Source organism: Geotrypetes seraphini, chromosome 16 (genome assembly GCF_902459505.1).
Source record: "Geotrypetes seraphini chromosome 16, aGeoSer1.1, whole genome shotgun sequence".
NCBI classification, from domain to species: domain Eukaryota; kingdom Metazoa; phylum Chordata; class Amphibia; order Gymnophiona; family Dermophiidae; genus Geotrypetes; species Geotrypetes seraphini.
Window position 1 is genome coordinate 52,497,791 of NC_047099.1, and position 17,406 is coordinate 52,515,196.

Below are 17,406 nucleotides of genomic sequence, written 5' to 3' on the forward strand. Positions count from 1 at the left end.
GGTCTGGGCGGGAGGGCACTCGCGCATGCGCGGTGCGGGCGACTTGAAACTTCGAGTTTTCTTCAAGCAAGACTGCTTGTGAAGCGTCCGCATTGGGTCTCCGTTGGATCACGTCATCCATTAGTGAGAATAGTGTAGTTACTTACCTGTAACGTAGGTTCTCCTGTCCACGGAGAACCTACGTTACAGGTAAGTAACTACACTTTTTGCATCAAGTGCAGCAAGCTTCATCCAAGGCAACACAGATCATAGGTTGCATACGCAGGGGTTTCGTCAGCTGTAAGCCATTGTATAGATCCATGGTGAGGCCCCCACCTTGAATACTGTGTGCAATTCTGGAGGCCGCATTATCGCAAGGATGTGCTGAGATTGGAGTCGGTTCAGAGAATGGCCACCCGGATGGTCTCGGGACTCAAGGATCTCCCGTACGAAGAACGGCTTGACAAATTACAGCTATACTCGCTCGAGGAGCGCAGAAAGAGGGGAGACATGATCGAGACGTTCAAGTATCTCACGGGCCGTATCGAGGCGGAGTAAGATATCTTCTTTTTCAAGGGTCCCACGGCAACAAGAGGGCATCCGTGGAAAATCAGGGGCGGGAAACTGCGAGGTGACACCAGGAAATTCTTTTTCACCGAAAGGGTGGTTGATCGCTGGAATAGTCTTCCACTGCAGGTGATTGAGGCCAGCAGCGTGCCTGATTTTAAGGCCAAATGGGATCGACACATGGGATCTATTCACAGGGCAAAGGTAGGGGAGGGTCATTAGGGTGGGCAGACTAGATGGGCCGTGGCTCTTATCTGCCGTCTATTTCTATGTTTCTATGTGCAGGAAGGGCTCATCACGTGTTGCAGGGGGAGAGTGCAGCATGGCATACAGGACTCAATCAGAGCAGAGGGGGAAACAGTCCCTCCTCCCCTTCAGCATCCATCTATGGGCCCTGTAGTCTGCCAGTAGCTGTATTTGTCCTGTATCTAAAGATGGGCCTTGTACACACCCGCGTGTGCGTGCAAAAGTGCCTGTCCAGCACTATCTTATCTCGGTCCTTTTGAAAGGTACCACAAGCTGGCACGGAACACAGTCACGTCTCTCTAGATTTGGTCACACGCATCTGCTAGCCCCTGTTGATCTAGGAGTCCGGGGGCTGAGGAGAGGGCTGCGTTCCTGTGAGTTGTGAAAGTGCTCCCAGCTGCCTGGCTGTTAACGTTTACACCACCCTGCTACAGCCAGACCACTTCCTCTCCCCCCCCCCACCCCAATCATCCCAAAGGCACATTCCAGCTGGTGTTTCTGCCTATTTTAGAAGTGAGTAGGTGGGTCAGGGATCTCTGCTGGCAGAGCCGGTGAGTCAGCCAAGGGCTATAGGAAGGAGGAGAGATACCTGGGCTTAAAGCCCTATTCATAGACTATAAAAGGTCTTCACCACCACCACAATCCTCCTGCTATACCCAAAGCGAAATCAGAGATATGTAGGAAAAAAATAAGGGGCAGGAGAATGAACTTGTCCTACTGGTTATAAATTACTAAGTAAATCAGGAGAGCACTTGGGGCTTCAGTGGGAAAATAGCGCCCCCCCTCCCCTCCGACCCGCTCAGGGCCAAATGTAGGGACACAGCGGTCACTTTAGGGCAGGGGGGTCTCAAAGTCCCTCCTTGAGGGCTGCAATCCAGTCGGGTTTTCAGGATTTCCCAATGAATCTGCATGAGATCTATGTGCATGCACTGCTTTCAATGCATATTCATTGGGGAAATCCTGAAAACCCAATTGGATTGCTGCCCTCAAGGAGGGACTTTGACACCCCTGTTCCAGGTGAATAGATGCTGGACTGAGATTGTGGCAGCTTTTATGGTCAGTGCCTCACCTGGTCCAGCTGGAAGGGGAGATAACCAGATCACATCCTTGGGGCAGAGACCAGCATCGTTAAGGGATCTCAAAGTCCCTCCTTGAGGGCCGCAATCCAGTCGGGTTTTCAGGATTTCCCCAATGAATCTGCATGAGATCTATGTGCATGCACTGCTTTCAATGCATATTCATTGGGGAAATCCTGAAAACCCGACTGGATTGCGGCCCTCAAGGAGGGACTTTGAGATCCTTGCTTTAGGGGTATGGCAATGACTGCACAGCTAACCACAAACTCTCTACCCCCCAGCCATGGAGAGCAGGGCACTGTTATTGGGGTGGGGGTAATTCCCCCTCCAGCCAGGGAGAGCATGGTTAAAAAAAATTTTTTTTAAACATATCTATTTCAAGACGCATTTGATACATGATACGATATACTCAAATTTTATTCACGACACGATATACTCAAAATTCTTACATTTTACAATAATTAAAAAAAAACATTTTACCTTACCCCTTTTATTTCCTATTGTTTTTTCCCTTCTATGTAATTTCTAACAAATAACAAAATTGTAACTTTCCCCTTTCTCCCTACTCATTCATGTCTGTCTAAAAATTGTCTGTCTAATGTCTGACTTATTTAAATTTTATGTAATACCAACATCTGATGGTTTTTTAATTGTACATCGCTTAGATATTGTAATAAGCGATTCATCAAATGTGATTAAACTTGAAACTTGAAACTATTGCTGTAGATTGGAAGGGGTACCGCTGTCTAGGGTTCTCCCCTGGCCATGGAAAGCATCCTTCCTCTGGGGTTTTAATGTGCTCTGGACCCGAAGCCCCCAGGTGGTCACTAGCAGACTTTAACTTGACCCTGGATTTTCTGGTATCTCTGGTGGATAGTTTAGCCTCTCCCCCCCCTCCCCCCCCAGTTTTCCATGGAAAAACTCAGGAACTAGTAAAGGCTAGAACAAAATTTGAGGAGGTGGAATATAAGCTCAGAAAACATTACTGACTTTGGAGAAAGAAAAAAAAATCTCCCTTCCAGGAACAGAGCTGATCACTCAACAGTTCTGCTCCATGCTTCTCCTCCCCCAGCCCCCAACCCCAGTCCAGGGCCACGGCCATGTGACGGCGTTAGTACTTAAAACAAATTCCAGATATGGAAGAAATCCTGCGTTATGGCAGGGGTCGTAAGTAAATATTGACCCTAAATACAGTTTCAGCGCAATCATCTTGAAATACTCCAGAGTTTTTGTGGTTTAAACGGCCTGCAACCAGTCTGCTACCACTGTCCTATACTAGAGAGCTTAAATTAGCTTAAATGCGTGTGGTGGCCACCTCTGCTTCCCCTTTCTTACCTAGGATGATTTAAAACCCTCTTCTGCATATGATAATTCATTCATTAGGGGGAAGGGGTAAAACGCGGACCTCACGGACCTGATGGACCTCGCAGATCTAAAACCGCACGTCCTTAAAAATCTGAGGTCCATGCCACTTGTAGTTAGTTTCTGTCTCTGACAGACCTCGATGACAATTTAGCTGTGACGGATCCGTCTCAGCATAGGGAGGGAAAAGTATTAGGATCCGTCAGCGCTAAAATATCATAGAGGTCTGTCAGAGTCGCGGACCTCAAAATTTTAAATTTACTGGGGTTGCAGGAAACAGGTTTAGAGGATTCGTTTTACAGCTGCTCCAGCACTAGGCTCTGGCTCTGACAGACCTCGATGACATTTTAGCGCTGACGGATCCTAATACTTTTCCCTCCCTATGCTGAGACGGATCCGTCAGCACTAAATTGTCATAGAGGTCTGTCAGAGACAGAAGCTAACTACAAGTGGCACGGACCTCAGATTTTTAAGGACATGCATTTTTACATCCGCGAGGTCCGTCAGATCTGTGAGGTCCGCGTTTTACCCCTTCCTATTCATTAGGGTAAAATGTGATAACTATTAGGGCTATTTTCTGCTCAGTTTACTGATTAATGATCATTTTATATCCTTGGCTACTGCGCAGAGAACATGGAGTTTGATGCTCAGGATGTGTTGTTGGGGTTTTTTTCTTGATAGTCTGACATTCTCAGCCAATGTTTTCCCCCTTGCCAGATCATAGTAACACAACAGATGTTGGCAGACAAAGAATAATTTGGGCCATTCAGTTTGCTTGGTCGCTCCTACCTACCACTGCTCTATGGATCTCTCCCAGCTGGCAGCTGCAGGATTTTGCTCCTTCTCTGTCTGCCCTTAGGTGGGAAGTGTAGACAAATCTGCCTTCAGCCTAAGCTAAGGAACACACTATCCCAGGGGTGGTCAACAAATCCCTCAAGGGCCACAACCCAATCAGGGTTTTAAGATTTCTGCAATGAATATGCGCGAGATCCATTTGCATACAGTGGAAGCATGCCAATCAATTTCATTGCAGAAATCTTAAAAAAAAAACCCAGCAGTCGTGTCCACCCCTTGCTCTTTTCCATCCTCCACTTATACCCAAATGGGTGCCAAGACCCAGTGTCATACAGAGGGTGAGTGGCACCCCTCCCCTGCTCCATCCTCGATCCCACCTGTCAAGTGCACCCCCCCCCCCTTCCCTTCACCCTCATTGAAGTGTTGCTCAGATGAGATGGTTTGGATAGGCTGGAGTCAGCTTTGACAGCAACTCCAATAAACGGAACCTAAGGACAGGCCCGGGCGGACTTCTAACGCAGGGGTGTCCAATGTCGGTCCTCGAGGGCCGCAATCCAGTCGGGTTTTCAGGATTTCCCCAATGAATATGCATGAGATCTGTGTGCATTCACTGCTTTCAATGCATATTCATTGGGGAAATCCTGAAAACCCGACTGGATTGCGGCCCTCGAGGACCGACATTGGACACCCCTGTTCTAAGGTCTATGGCCCAGAAATAGCAAAATTTTTAACAAGAGTGAAATGGTGTGGTGGCCGCGTTAATCCACTCTTCAAGGTAATATTTAGAAATAAAATAAAAACCACATTAGGCTTTTTTATTGCCGGCCGTGGTGGTATTGGCTCCAATGCTCATAGGAAGTCTATGAGCGTTGGAACTTTTACTGCTGCAGTCCACGATAAAAAAGCCTGATGTGGCATCCTAAAAGTGGAGGGGGGGGGTGGGAATAAGATAATATCTTTTTTATTGGACTAACTCAATTATTTCTGATCTGAAGGGCTTTCTTTCGTTAGCATTGAGTTAGTCCAATAGAAAAGGCATTACCTTATTTTCTTTGTTTTATTTCTAAATATTAATTGAACGATGAAATCGTAACGAATGTAATTATAGGGCAGACTGCGCTGGTCTTTTACCTGCTGTCATTTACTAGGTTATCATAGGTGCTTCTGTGCCTTTATAAAACAGATTCCCAATGCCAGCCTCGAGAACACACAAATGCGAACAGTGAAAAGAAGAACAAACTCTGTGCCAAATATCAGAGAAAGCAAAAAAAAAAGCCCCCAGAGATAACCAAATCATCAAGCTGGTGAGGACACTTTAATGAGAACCAACGCATATACAACAGTGGAACAAGGACCCGAAACAAGCCTTTTTTTCACTAAAAGCTTAATACCATGATAAAGCTTAACCCCCCTCTTACCATCCCCTCCCTAACTCCAGATCCTACTTTTCCCTCTCTTGGAAACCTTCTCTGATCTAACGTTGTGACCCTTCTTCCATAACTCTTTTTGTAATCCACTTTGAACCGAAAGATAATGGCGGAATAGAAATCTATAATGTAATGTAATGTAAAAAGCCTGCCTCAAGGGTCCAAAGGTCTTAATGCAATCCACTAAGTTGATCAAAGAACATAAGAGTTGCCATACGAGGATCCATCAAGACCAGGTCCCAAGTACCTGGCAGAAATCCAAAGAGTAGCAACATTCCAGAGCTGAGATTGTGATGTCATAATGTCTCATTCCACCAATACCAAAAAGCCAAACTCATCAGTGATGTCACAGTGGCTTGATCATCCTAGACTTGGCTCACATAAGAACATAAGAGTTGCCATACTGGGACAGACTGAAGGTCCATCAAGCCCAGGATCCTGTTTTCAACAGTGGTCAACCCAGGTCCCAAGTACCTGGCAGAAACCCAAAGAGTAGCAACATTCCAGAGTAGAGATTGTGATGTCACAATGCCTAAGAGCCAACCTCACAAGTGATGTCACAATGGCTTGATCGTCCTAGACTTGGCTCACATAAGAACATGTAACACCATTATTGATTAAGTTTCACTGGCTACCAATCTCATATAGAATAACTTACAAAAAATTACTACTGGGATTTAAGACCAAAATATCTCACAAGCCAGACGTCATAAACAGACTGCTCTTCCCTTACACACCCTCCAGAATTCTCTGGTGTTGGGTGATACTAGTCCAATCGCAATTCCAGCAGATAGAATCTGGACAGCCTTTGAGTTTGTATCTGAGGCCCAGGTTGCAAACCTGGATCATAAATTAAGATCCTGCAAATGCACTCTGGATCCATTCCCTTCATAGCTATATGAGAAAATTCCTACTCAGGCCATTTCATCTCTTACCAAACTTATTAATTCTGTCTTATCATCAGATCTTTTTTCTGCAGAGATGGGTCACATTGTTTTGTCCCCACTACTGAAGAAAGCTGACTTAGATCCATCCTCACCGTCCAGCGAATATTCCTCTACTGACCAAAATGTTAGAGTCCATTATATCTGCTCAGCTTTCATCATATTTAGAGAGATTTTCCATTTTTTATCCTGCCAACATGGATTCTGACCTAATCTCAGTACCGAATCTCTACTAATCTCACTAATCTCTAAGGTTCAGCAATTGCAAGCACGCATTAAGTTTGCAATTTTGCTACAATTCGATCTATCCGCGGCCTTCGACGTCGTTCACCATGATATTTTGATTTACCAACTTTCTAAGATAGATATTGATTTCCACAGTCTTAGAATGGTTTTCAAAAGTCATACGATCTCGCTCATATACTCTTAATATGAACGGCACCATGTCATCCTCTTGGAAGCCTTCATGCGGAGTCCTGCAGGGATCACCTTATCACCTGTTCTTTTCAACATCTACATGAATACTTTGAAACTTTTCCATTTATCCCCCTGCAAAACACTATTTACGTATGCAGATGACATCTTGGTTCTCCTTGAGATTGACCCAAACCTCACTAACTTCGTTGCGAATATAATAGAATGTATAATGAAACTTCAGTCTTGGGCCCTTACTGTGCAAATGAAACTGAACGAGTCCAAAACAAAGTTACTTTGGCTTGGCCCAAAATTAGAGCATTCTGTTGCCTTCAGGATCCTCACTATAGATTGAATTCTCAAGTAAAGTTCTGGGTTGTCATTATAGATTCAACACTTTCATTCACCGACCATCTTAATTCTCTGGTAAAAAAAAATGTTTTCTTAGTCTCTATATGTTGAGGAAAGTGAGATCCTGTTTCCATCATCAACACTTTGCTGTCCTTGTTCAATCAATCATCCTTTCGAGACTGGATTATTGTAATTCGGTCTATTTAAGCTTGACCAAGAAAAGGTTTCAGAGACTTCAGCTGCTAGGCTGATCTTCGCAAAAAGTAAATTTGATCACGTCTCTCCGCTCCTGCAAAAACTTAATTTCCAGGGTTTATTTTAAATGTGCCCGCTTAACATTTAGGATCTTGATTGCATCCTCCCTCCTTTAATTCCCCTGTCTTTGAATGCTTTAAGATCTGACATTACCAGATCTACTCAAAAATTTAAATTGTCCTTTCCTACGCTGAAAGGCGTTACCGACATTGGCAAATTAGGGAAGTCTCTCTACTTTTCAAAATTACTGAGCTGTGGAATGATTTTCCTATTCAACTGTGCGATCTTTCCAACCATTTTGAAAACATTTGAAAACTTGGTTATTTTCCAAAGTTGTAAATTCCGCTCCTCTCCATACTATTCCAAATCCATACTGTATCTGTTCTCCTAATTTCTTGTAAACTGTGCCGAGCTCTACTGTTATAGAGAAGATGCGGTATATAAGCATAAGATTTAGTTTAGTTTAGATCACAATTCCAACATTTCTTAGTAATACCAGTAATGCATTAAGACATATATGGCCCCCTGACGCAAGTGGTTAGCCGAAACGTGGCTCATGTCAGGTCCTTTATTTTACCATGCTGTTATCCATGAGATGAGTTTCTAATAAATACCTTTCCCATCAGCTTGATAACCTAGTCATCTCTGCTTTTTCGCCTTTGGTAAATACATAAGCACATACATAGGCGGAAAAATACCAATATTCTGGCTTTGCGCTGTCGGTAAAGTGTTGCAGGCGAGTCACATTTTTACATGCCTGGATGATAAAATGTTAGAATATATGTACTGGTGCCCTAGAGCGATCGGGGGCACAGCCATTTACTCCGTCTCTATGGTTGGCATTAAATGATTACGTCTAGAGGCGTTTTAGGGCGGGCCCACACACTAGGCGCGACTAGGCAGTTACCTAGGGCAACAGAGTCTGGGGTGCAGCAACAATAGGCAACGAAAGCCACACAGACAGACTCAATGAACAATTCGTGAATTCAGTTACCTGCCTGAAAGGCGGGCAATTTTCAAGGAGGGTTAAAGCCTTTTGGAACTTGCTCTCATCATTTGCGTATGTGTGATATAGAAACATGCTGGCCGATATTCAAAATGATTTAACCACCTGGAAATGGCCACCAACCGCTTAAAATCCCTTGTCCTTGGCTATCCGATCATTTTTAGTAACATTTAACCGGTTATCTTTGCTGAAAATGACCGGTTAGCGTCAGGTTAAGGGCAGGGGTCAAGTTAAGTGTTGATATTCAGACCCATCACCCACCGTATCACCTATAAAACTTTCATGCTGGTCTACAAAATCAAACTTTCGCGTCTCCCATCTTTTCTCGATAAACTCATCATCCCTCTTTGCCCTTCCCGGACTCTTAGATCGATTCATAGACAACGGCGCGAAAGACAAAAGCGTGCGCCGACAATTGAGCGCAGTGCGGAGGCGCGCGCCGCACAAAATTACAGTTTTTAGGGGCTCCGACGGGGGGTTTTGTTGGGGAACCCTCCCCGTTTACTTAATAGACATCGCGCCGGCGTTATGGGGGGTTTGGGGGGTTGTAACCCTCCACATTTTACTGTAAACTGAACTTTTTCCCTAAAAACAGGGAAAAAGTTAAGTTTTCAGTAAAATGTGGGGGGTTACAACCCCCCACACCGCCCCCACAACGCGGCGCGATGTCTATTAAGTAAAGTGGGGGGTTCCCCAACAAAACCCCCCCCATCGGAGCCCTAAAAACAGTAATTTAGAGCGGCACGCGCCTCCGAGCTGCGCTCAATTGTCTGGGCGCGCCTTTGTCCCGGCGCGCTTTTGACCTGACACCCTTAGATCGGCTTATCAGAATTTACTGACCATATCTTTCATCAAAGAATTCTATTACACTAGGAAAACTAACTTTTTCCGTTGTAGCTCCAACTTTATGGAACGCCGTGCCACTTCAACTCCGCCTCGAAAATTCACTCGACAAATTCAAGATGAAACTAAAAACGTTTTTATTCCAAGACGCATACCATAGCATTTAAATATTTCTTCTCCAACAGCTAGCAAACTAAATCTGAACCGCTTTTAAGAAACGATCCCCTTTCCCGATGTTTTTTAATGATGTAATTATTAACTTTCCCTTCCCCCTCAAGCACATGTTCGTATTTGTAATTTGTCCATTTAATGTTCACCTTTCCCCTCCCCCTTATAAGAATTTATTTTAACCTTTCATTTTTAACATTGTAAACTGGCCAGGTGATCAGCGATGGTCGGTATTCTTGAACTCAGATTGTCACCGCGTAAGTAAATCACTCAAAATATACACGCACATCCCATCCTCCCCTCCCATAGATCATAAAAATAGCCTGCATGCTTTTCCTGATCTACGGGGGAATAACTCTCTATGGATCGCCTTCAGTTAGGCGCCAGGATGATCTTGCTAAGCGCAAGTACTATATTTGCAATCGTAAGCTCAACTATCATTGTAGAATACAGCACGGAGAACCAACTTTACGCATGAGCACCGATGCTTAACTAGGCAGGTAGATGGGTAACTGGAACCATTCTAGAAACTGTTTATATAAGTGTTGGCCACGCCCATGAACACCCATGCTCCTTCCAGGACCACCTCCACCCCTTGCAGCTGCACCTATGGATTTTGCAAGCGCTATTTGCAAAATCCTAATAGCAGTTACACACACAGCTGCTAATTAATGCAGTTTAGAACTAATTAACTCTTAGTTAATGCCAATTAGCAGCTAATTATCATATTGAGTTAATACCAAATTAGCAGCTAATTGTTTCAATTAACTCCATTTACAGCTAACCGATTCATGCCAATTAGCAGCTAAGTTAATGCCAATTAGCAGCTAATTATTTCAATTAACTCCATTTACAGCTAACCAATTCATGCCAATTAGCAGCTAAGTTAATGCCAATTAGCAGCTTATTATATCAAGATTGTGCAACTGCTAATTAATACCGATAATAATTCTTTACAGCTAATAATCAGGAGTTCATTCCAATTAGCAGCTAATTATCAACTCTGCCCACTAAGGGCTAGATTCACTAAGAAAACCGATCATGTACCAATCGGTTTGCGCTCACTTTCCGACTACAGCTCGATTCACTAACCTTCCTCCAGACCCCATCCGCACCCGATCCAATCTGTGCACGCAAATGAGTAAAAAGGCATGTAAATCCTTAACCCGTCGATTCATGAAACCATTTCATCCAAACCGACTGGTTTTTCCTGTCCAAAAAGTTACGACTGTTGAGGACCAGCCGCTTTACATCCCCGCAGACTATTCCTGCCTAGCAACTGCCGCGTGCATGTTAAGAACCCCTTTAAAAATATATATCTACCCCTCCAAAAATCCAAAATATATCAAAACTTTTAAATCTATGTAAACTTTCATGTACATAAGCGTTAGAAATATTTTTTTGGAATGCGCATAATGAGCGCGGGAGTGAATCTCAGATTTGTAATGCGCATGGCGAGAAAATCGCGGATGAACCCCGTGCTCTCCTTGCGCATTGTACATTTCATATATCAATGCCAAATTTAAACAAAAATCAAAAATAACTTTTAAGGGCCAGCTATCCCTCCTCCCCTTCCTTCCAGCTAGATTGTCGCGTGCATCTGACATCACGGGGTCGCCTTTGGTTGCTTCGTGTTTCTCGGCAGAAAGAGCCGCACAGCCTCCTGGGATTCGTAGGCTGTATATCACAGCGCGTGATCCCGACTGTTGTGCCTTCTAGCAACTTAACGGTTCTTTCCCTGAGAGAAATGGACGGCGCTCGTCGGCTACGCTATCCGCTTCTTTTGGAACACGAGTCTGCCGAAGAGAGGTTGGTAAAAACTACAGTTCTTATATTGCATTTTTTTTTACGACAACAACGCTTTGCGGTAGGCGCATTCGGAGTCCGCCAATGACGTCCGCAATTAAACCCCACCCCATTTCCACGCAGCGAAGTCCTACAGAGCTATGCATTATGTGCTTCAAAACCAACAAGGACGCAGTGCGCACGCACCTTGATCGATGCTACAGCGAGACACGTGCGCGAATGGGGGCGTGTTTACGATTTGACCATCTGCACGGACAAGCGTTCCCGAATCGATCGGCCTGAACGACTCGCAAACGAACACGAAGCGGAGCGATTTGCGGACTTTAGCGAATCTAGCCGTACGCGAGAGCTATGTGAATGGGATTGCGCAGTTTTTACAAGTGCCATATTCTGCGTCTAAAAGACAAAGCCACTGCTGGCCCCAGAGGCTGTCCAGAATCACTCAGTTCCTGGATTGCTTTGGTAACACTGTGCAGACTGTCAGAGCGAGAGAGAAGCAACAGGGTCTCTCTATAAATACAGGATTGAAAAGGCAATGCTTATATCCAGTTCCAAAACAGAACTGGCATTGTTGGAGAAGGAATGTGGGGCTGTTTCCTTGCAAGAAACTTTTAAGAGGAGACTCCGGGGAGAGAAGGTCCCCCAGTCAGATGCTTTTAAAAATAAATGTTAAAAAAAAACCAGCTGGTCCTGTTCCAAGCAAGTTAACGGTTCATCCTTCCACATTCCTCCCTCCCTCTCTCTGCTGTCTCTCTCCTGCTTTGCCTTATATTCTATATTATGTCCAGAATGTCTCCCCCCTCCCCATTATGTGTCTAAGGAGAAATGCTCCTTGCTTGATGCCTCTAAGTACTTCCCTGACACTGGACTTTGGGCTCCTTTTGCTAAGCCGCTTTAGGGTGCGGGCTGGCGTTAGTTCTAGAAGCATAGCACGCGGTAATTTCCGGCATGCGCTAAAAACGCTAGCGCACCTTAGTAAAAGGCGCCCTTTATCCCCCAAGTCTATCCCTGTCGTTCAGGCTGTCTCTTTTGTGTTCTCTCTCGCTCGCTCTCCTGCTGGCCGAGTCTTTTCTGCTTTGCTTCTCTCCCTCATCTCTTGCATCCTGCGTCTCTTTCTCGAAGTTTTGTTGCTGTTGCGGGTTGTTGGTTTCGTTTGCAAGCAATCTCTTGCGTTCTCTCAAATCCATGAATCTTTCTTGGCATAATTATGGGTAAATATGTTATCAAATATATAAACTGGTTAAAATAAAATAAAAAAATAAAAAATACAACCAAGCATAAGGACAGAAAATGTATCATAGTGATAACAACAGTAAAAATAAATTGATCTGAGTGGTTTATATTATATCACTTGCAAGCTGTCTCTCTTGACCCCCTTCTCCTCCAATCCCTCAGGTTCCCTCTCTTTTACTCCCACTGTCACTCTCTGAATCTCTCTCCTACCTACTTTCTCTGTCTCTTTCTTCAGGCAAAAATACTTTAATCTCTGCCTCTCTCCCTTCTGACAGCTATAACTCGCCTACTTCAGTCCTCACCACCAAACCCCAAGCTGTCTTCTCCAAAAATCCCCCTCCCCAAAACAATTCTCCCCCAAAATAATAACCCCCACCCGCCCACTTCTTTAAAAAAAAAAAGTGGTATAAAATATCCACTGAAAATAGGCTTAAAAAAAAAAAGACAAATTTGGGGAGATTTGGGTTGGTTTTGCAAACTTCTTTGCATCCCGTACTCGATTCAAGTCCAGTAAAAGAGAACTTTTGAAGAGACTAGAAAGACATTTTTGGTTACATATAAGAAGTGTGTATGGGGGGTCCCCTCTCCTCCCCTCCCTGCAAGCTTTCTCCGCACTCTTCCCAATTCCAATCCTTCTATCCGTTAGGAGATTTTCTTACCTCTGTCCTTCTGCTCCGATTTTTTCCTCTTCAGCTTCTCCTTCCCTCTGAGCCTGGAAAAAGTTTTCCTGAGCAGGGGCTCGGCCATGGCCCCCCCTCCCTCCTTCTCCCCTAGCTTGGAGCCTGGGAGCAAGGGGAGAGAGAGAGAGCACAGGGAGGGGGGTCCTTAAGTCTTCTTGCGGATGGAGATGCAGCAGCTTTCTGTCCAGACCTGCTCTCTCCTCACATTCCCAGCCTGGAGCCTCCATTCGCCCTCCATCCTTCCCTCCCCTCCCCTCCTCTGGCAGGCCCTAGACAGGAAACACCACTGAATTCCACAGATGCTTTTCTCTCAAACTGGATTTTTTTTCCTTTTCCCTTTTGGGTCTGAGCCTGGAGGTTTTTCTGGGAGTTGTAGGCTGTTGGGTGACTGGAGGGGAGGAGTGTTGGTGGGGGGGGGAGAGCCTGGAGCCAGCCACCCACCCTATTCAGCTGGAATAAAGCCCCACACCCAGTTTTGCATGTTAAAAGACTTTTGAGTTTCTGTGTGTGGCTGGGGATGAAGCATTTCCAGAGGCTTTTCCCCACTGAAACACTGCTCAGTGACCCAGTGCCTGATTTTCTGTGCACAGAAATGCATGGACTACAGATTCCACAATCCAGTGGGTGGTATATTCCAAAACCAGGACAGCTCAGAGATCCTCCCTCCAGAATCCAGTGCTGATGAAGTGTCAGCTGAGATACAGTGATTGACAAGCTCCAGGTCACTGGGAGATGGCTAGATCTGGTCCTGCTATTATCCCCATCACAACTGAATGTGTGCACTGGGGATGCCAAGGTCAACAGCCATGCATTGGGATTGGATCCGCCTGGGCTCTGTAACACACCAGGGAAGACACAGTCTGGCTACACTGATCCTAATGTGGGGCTGTCGGCTGGCTTCTTTTCTTTCAAGGCAAGCTGATCCAGTTCTACTTTTGCCGCACTGCATGCTGGGAACCGTAGTTCCTGCCGGTTTCCTTCAGAAAATGTAGAAATGCACAAGATGCTGGTGGGCCATTTTTATGGGGACTAAATCTAAATGCTAGGCCTTTCCAGACTTCCCTCTGAGCAGTCAGGTTTTCAAGGAAACCCTGGAGCATGAGCTGTAAGGACCACACAACCCCAAGAGTAGGTCCTGAGGGAGGGGCCGGGGGAAGGATTCTCTCTCAAATGTGTTGACCACCCAGTCTTCATGTCTGGCACTCTCTTCTGAGAGGGATGCTGCCCACTCCAGTACAGACTACTTAAAGCTATAATACTCCTGTTGGCTAATATGAAACTAGGACTGCAGGTCAGCCACTCATCTTCACAACCCAAGAGAGAAAATCTTGCTCTTCCAAATCTTCTGCGATCTCTTCTTTAATTGGACAGTCTTCTCGCCATGCACAGAGCCTTCCTTCACTGGCAGGTAGGCACCAATCCTCTCCCTTTTACTTCTTGAACGGGGATCCCCAAATCCCATTTGGGTAATCTCTCAGCAGGTGCCAAAGTTCCTGCACAGAATGGCTTAAAAGCTTCCTCAGGGCTTAACCTGGACTTTAAACTCATTTCAATGGAGAGAGCACATAGCCCACTTCCACTGAGCCAGAAGTCACCCTGAAGTGGGAGCATGCCATTGGCCCACGGGAGTCTTCCCGCCTCTGACCAAGCACTGCCTCCTGGACATTTGGGCTGGAGCCAGGGGGGACTTTGCTCTGGAATGTGGACAAGTCAGCCTTGGATAAAAAGAAGGGAATAGACAGGGATACAGGGGGACTGCAGGGGCCATGGTCTCCCCCCCCCCCAATTGGCACCGCCCCAACCCCCTTCCCGCCCAACCACAGTCAGGTTCTTCACCCGCAGGCTCGGCTTTCTTCTGCTGCTCAGCGGCACACAAGCAGGCGCGGCTTCTTGGATTGGCTTCCGCAAATTCTCGCAATTCGCAAGAATGTACAGGAGCCAGTCAAAGAAGTCGCTGAGCGCCAGCCGAGCCCACGGGTGAAGAGCTGACAGGGGGGCAAGAGGGGGCTAGGTGCAGTGCCTGACAGGGCAGGAGAACAGGGGGCTGGGTGCAGACCTTGACAGGGGGGTGGGAGGGGGCTGGGTACAGAGCCCGGGTGGTAGAGGGCTGGGTGCAGAGCCCAAGGGGAATGGGTGCATAACCTGACAGATAGAGGCTGGGTGCATGGGATAGGGATTTGGAAGTTGGGAAGGCAGGGAAGACAGAGGCTCAGGGGGTTGGGAAGACAGATACTGCACATACTGGGAGAGGGTTGGGAAGGACAAATGCAGGGGCTGGGGGGGTGTAGGAAAGGAGGTGCACAGGTGGAGCAGTAGGAAGGGAGAGAAAGAAATGCTGCCAGTGGGGGAGGGAAAAGGAACGGAGAACTGTTGAGCATAGGTGTGTGACATGAGAGGGAACGAGAGATGATGCATATGGGAAAAGAAAGAAACAGGGAGAATTGTTGGGACATGATAGTGGTGGAGAAGAGGGAGGGAGAAATGTTACACTGGAAGGGAGGAGAGATGACCCAAAGAAGGGAGAGATGTTACACTGGAAGGGAGGAGAGATGACCCAAACACAATGTCCATGAGCTTTTCAGACCACACAGGCTCCATCATCAGATATCACATCAGAGACATTCACATTTGAAGAAAGAGCCCAGTTGGTCTCACATAGTATATCTGGTTTTAACCCCCTGCATCTACCAAGAATCCTTTGACTGGAAGGTGACCTTGGGCTGGCTGAATTTCACATTTTTCTCCTTCAGCACAAAATGGAGAAAAAAAACACAACCCTTGAATCCATCTGGTCCTTTGAGTCGGAAGTTCTTGCATGCATTCCAGTCATAATTTATATCTGTTGCTATAGAAAGCAATGCGGTGGAGAGGTAAAAACAGTTTTATGAGAACAAATAACATCTCACCAAGTTGAAGGAAGCTGGTGAGAGTCCCATGATAAGAAGCTGGCAACACATCCCCACTTCATTGTGTAAAGAACATGATCCCTCTGTGGTCTATGCTCAGTATTTACAGCTTTTAGTGGCCAAATTTATATTCCTCTGATCATTTAGATTTTTCGGAGGGGGGGGAGGGGAGATGGGTTTGTTCTTGGTCTTGCTCCCTTCCCTTAAGGTCACCTTTGCAAACTTTGACTCTCTGCCACAGTCGGCCCTGTTGATGTCTGGCGCCCAAAAGAGTCTCAGACGCGGGGTGGAGCTCCAGAGAGATTGGTCAGAATGGGTGGGAGCGCCAGACTGAGGACTATGTGAGCAGAGCAGCTACACAGGGCACGGGGAAGTGGGGTAATTAATCTGCTCCCTGATCATTGTCGGAGATGCATCATGTAGGACAATGGTCTCCAACCCTGTCCTGGAGAACCACCAGCCACTTGGGTTTTGGGGATAGCCATCATGAATATGCACGAGAGAGATTTGCATATAATGGAGGTGTCAGGCATGCAAATCTGACCCATTCATATTCCATGGAGGGCTATCCTGAAAACCTCACTGGATGGTGGTCCTCCAGGACCACTGATGTAGGGCATGATTCTTGTTTGGAAGTCCTGGCTTTGGCCAGCCTCTCCCCGACCATGGGAATCCTCTCTCATAAGACTTGGCACTTGTTTAGATCCATGAGATCCGGAGAGGAGAGTGCTTTTGTGGGGCTTTCACTGCCCTGGGACAGGGGGTCAGGTGCATTAGAAAAGTGAAGGCAGCCCACTATACTCAGCATTAGCTTAGTATCGCTACCTCAGCTAGGTTAGCCCAAATTGGCTGATCTGGCCCTGGATCTGCACCATTGCATGCAGAGAGATGTAGTTCATACTTAGGAAAATCAAACTTCTCTGCATGCACTGGGTATAGAGCAGTAGTCTCAAACTCGCAGCCTGCTAGGTACTATTTTGAGGCTCTCAGTATGTTTATCATAATCACCAAAGTAAAATGAAACAGTTTCTTGATCATATGTCTCTTTAGCTATAAATGACAATATTATTATTAAGACTTGGCCAAAAGGAAAGATTTATAAACTATAAAGACTTTTACCTCATGCAAAATTGTCATTTCTTTAATAAGACAGTAACTATTTTTTTTTCTGAGGCCCTCGAAGTACCTACAAACCAAAAATATGGCCCTGCAAAGGGTTTGAGTTGGAGACCACTGATATAGAGGGACCTAGGTCTGGACCAGATGGGGTGGAAACTCTTATAAGGGAAGTAGGAAAACCTGTCAGTGGTGGAGCCTCTGGATGGAGGAGAATTACTCCAGCAAACTG

The 17,406-nt window shown here is 45.9% G+C and overlaps 1 protein-coding gene across 1 annotated transcript in view; it reads right to left on the minus strand.

Annotated features, from left to right (window-relative positions):
* The window catches only part of SYDE1 (synapse defective Rho GTPase homolog 1), a 48,410-nt gene extending 35,013 nt beyond the window's left edge, over positions 1-13,397 (minus strand). Inside the window, exon 1 of the mRNA XM_033924393.1 lies at positions 13,132-13,397. Within this exon, the coding sequence (XP_033780284.1) occupies positions 13,132-13,219 (88 nt within the window). The 5' untranslated portion in view covers positions 13,220-13,397. The remainder of the gene's footprint in view (positions 1-13,131) is intronic.
* Between the last annotated feature and the right edge of the window lie 4,009 nt (positions 13,398-17,406).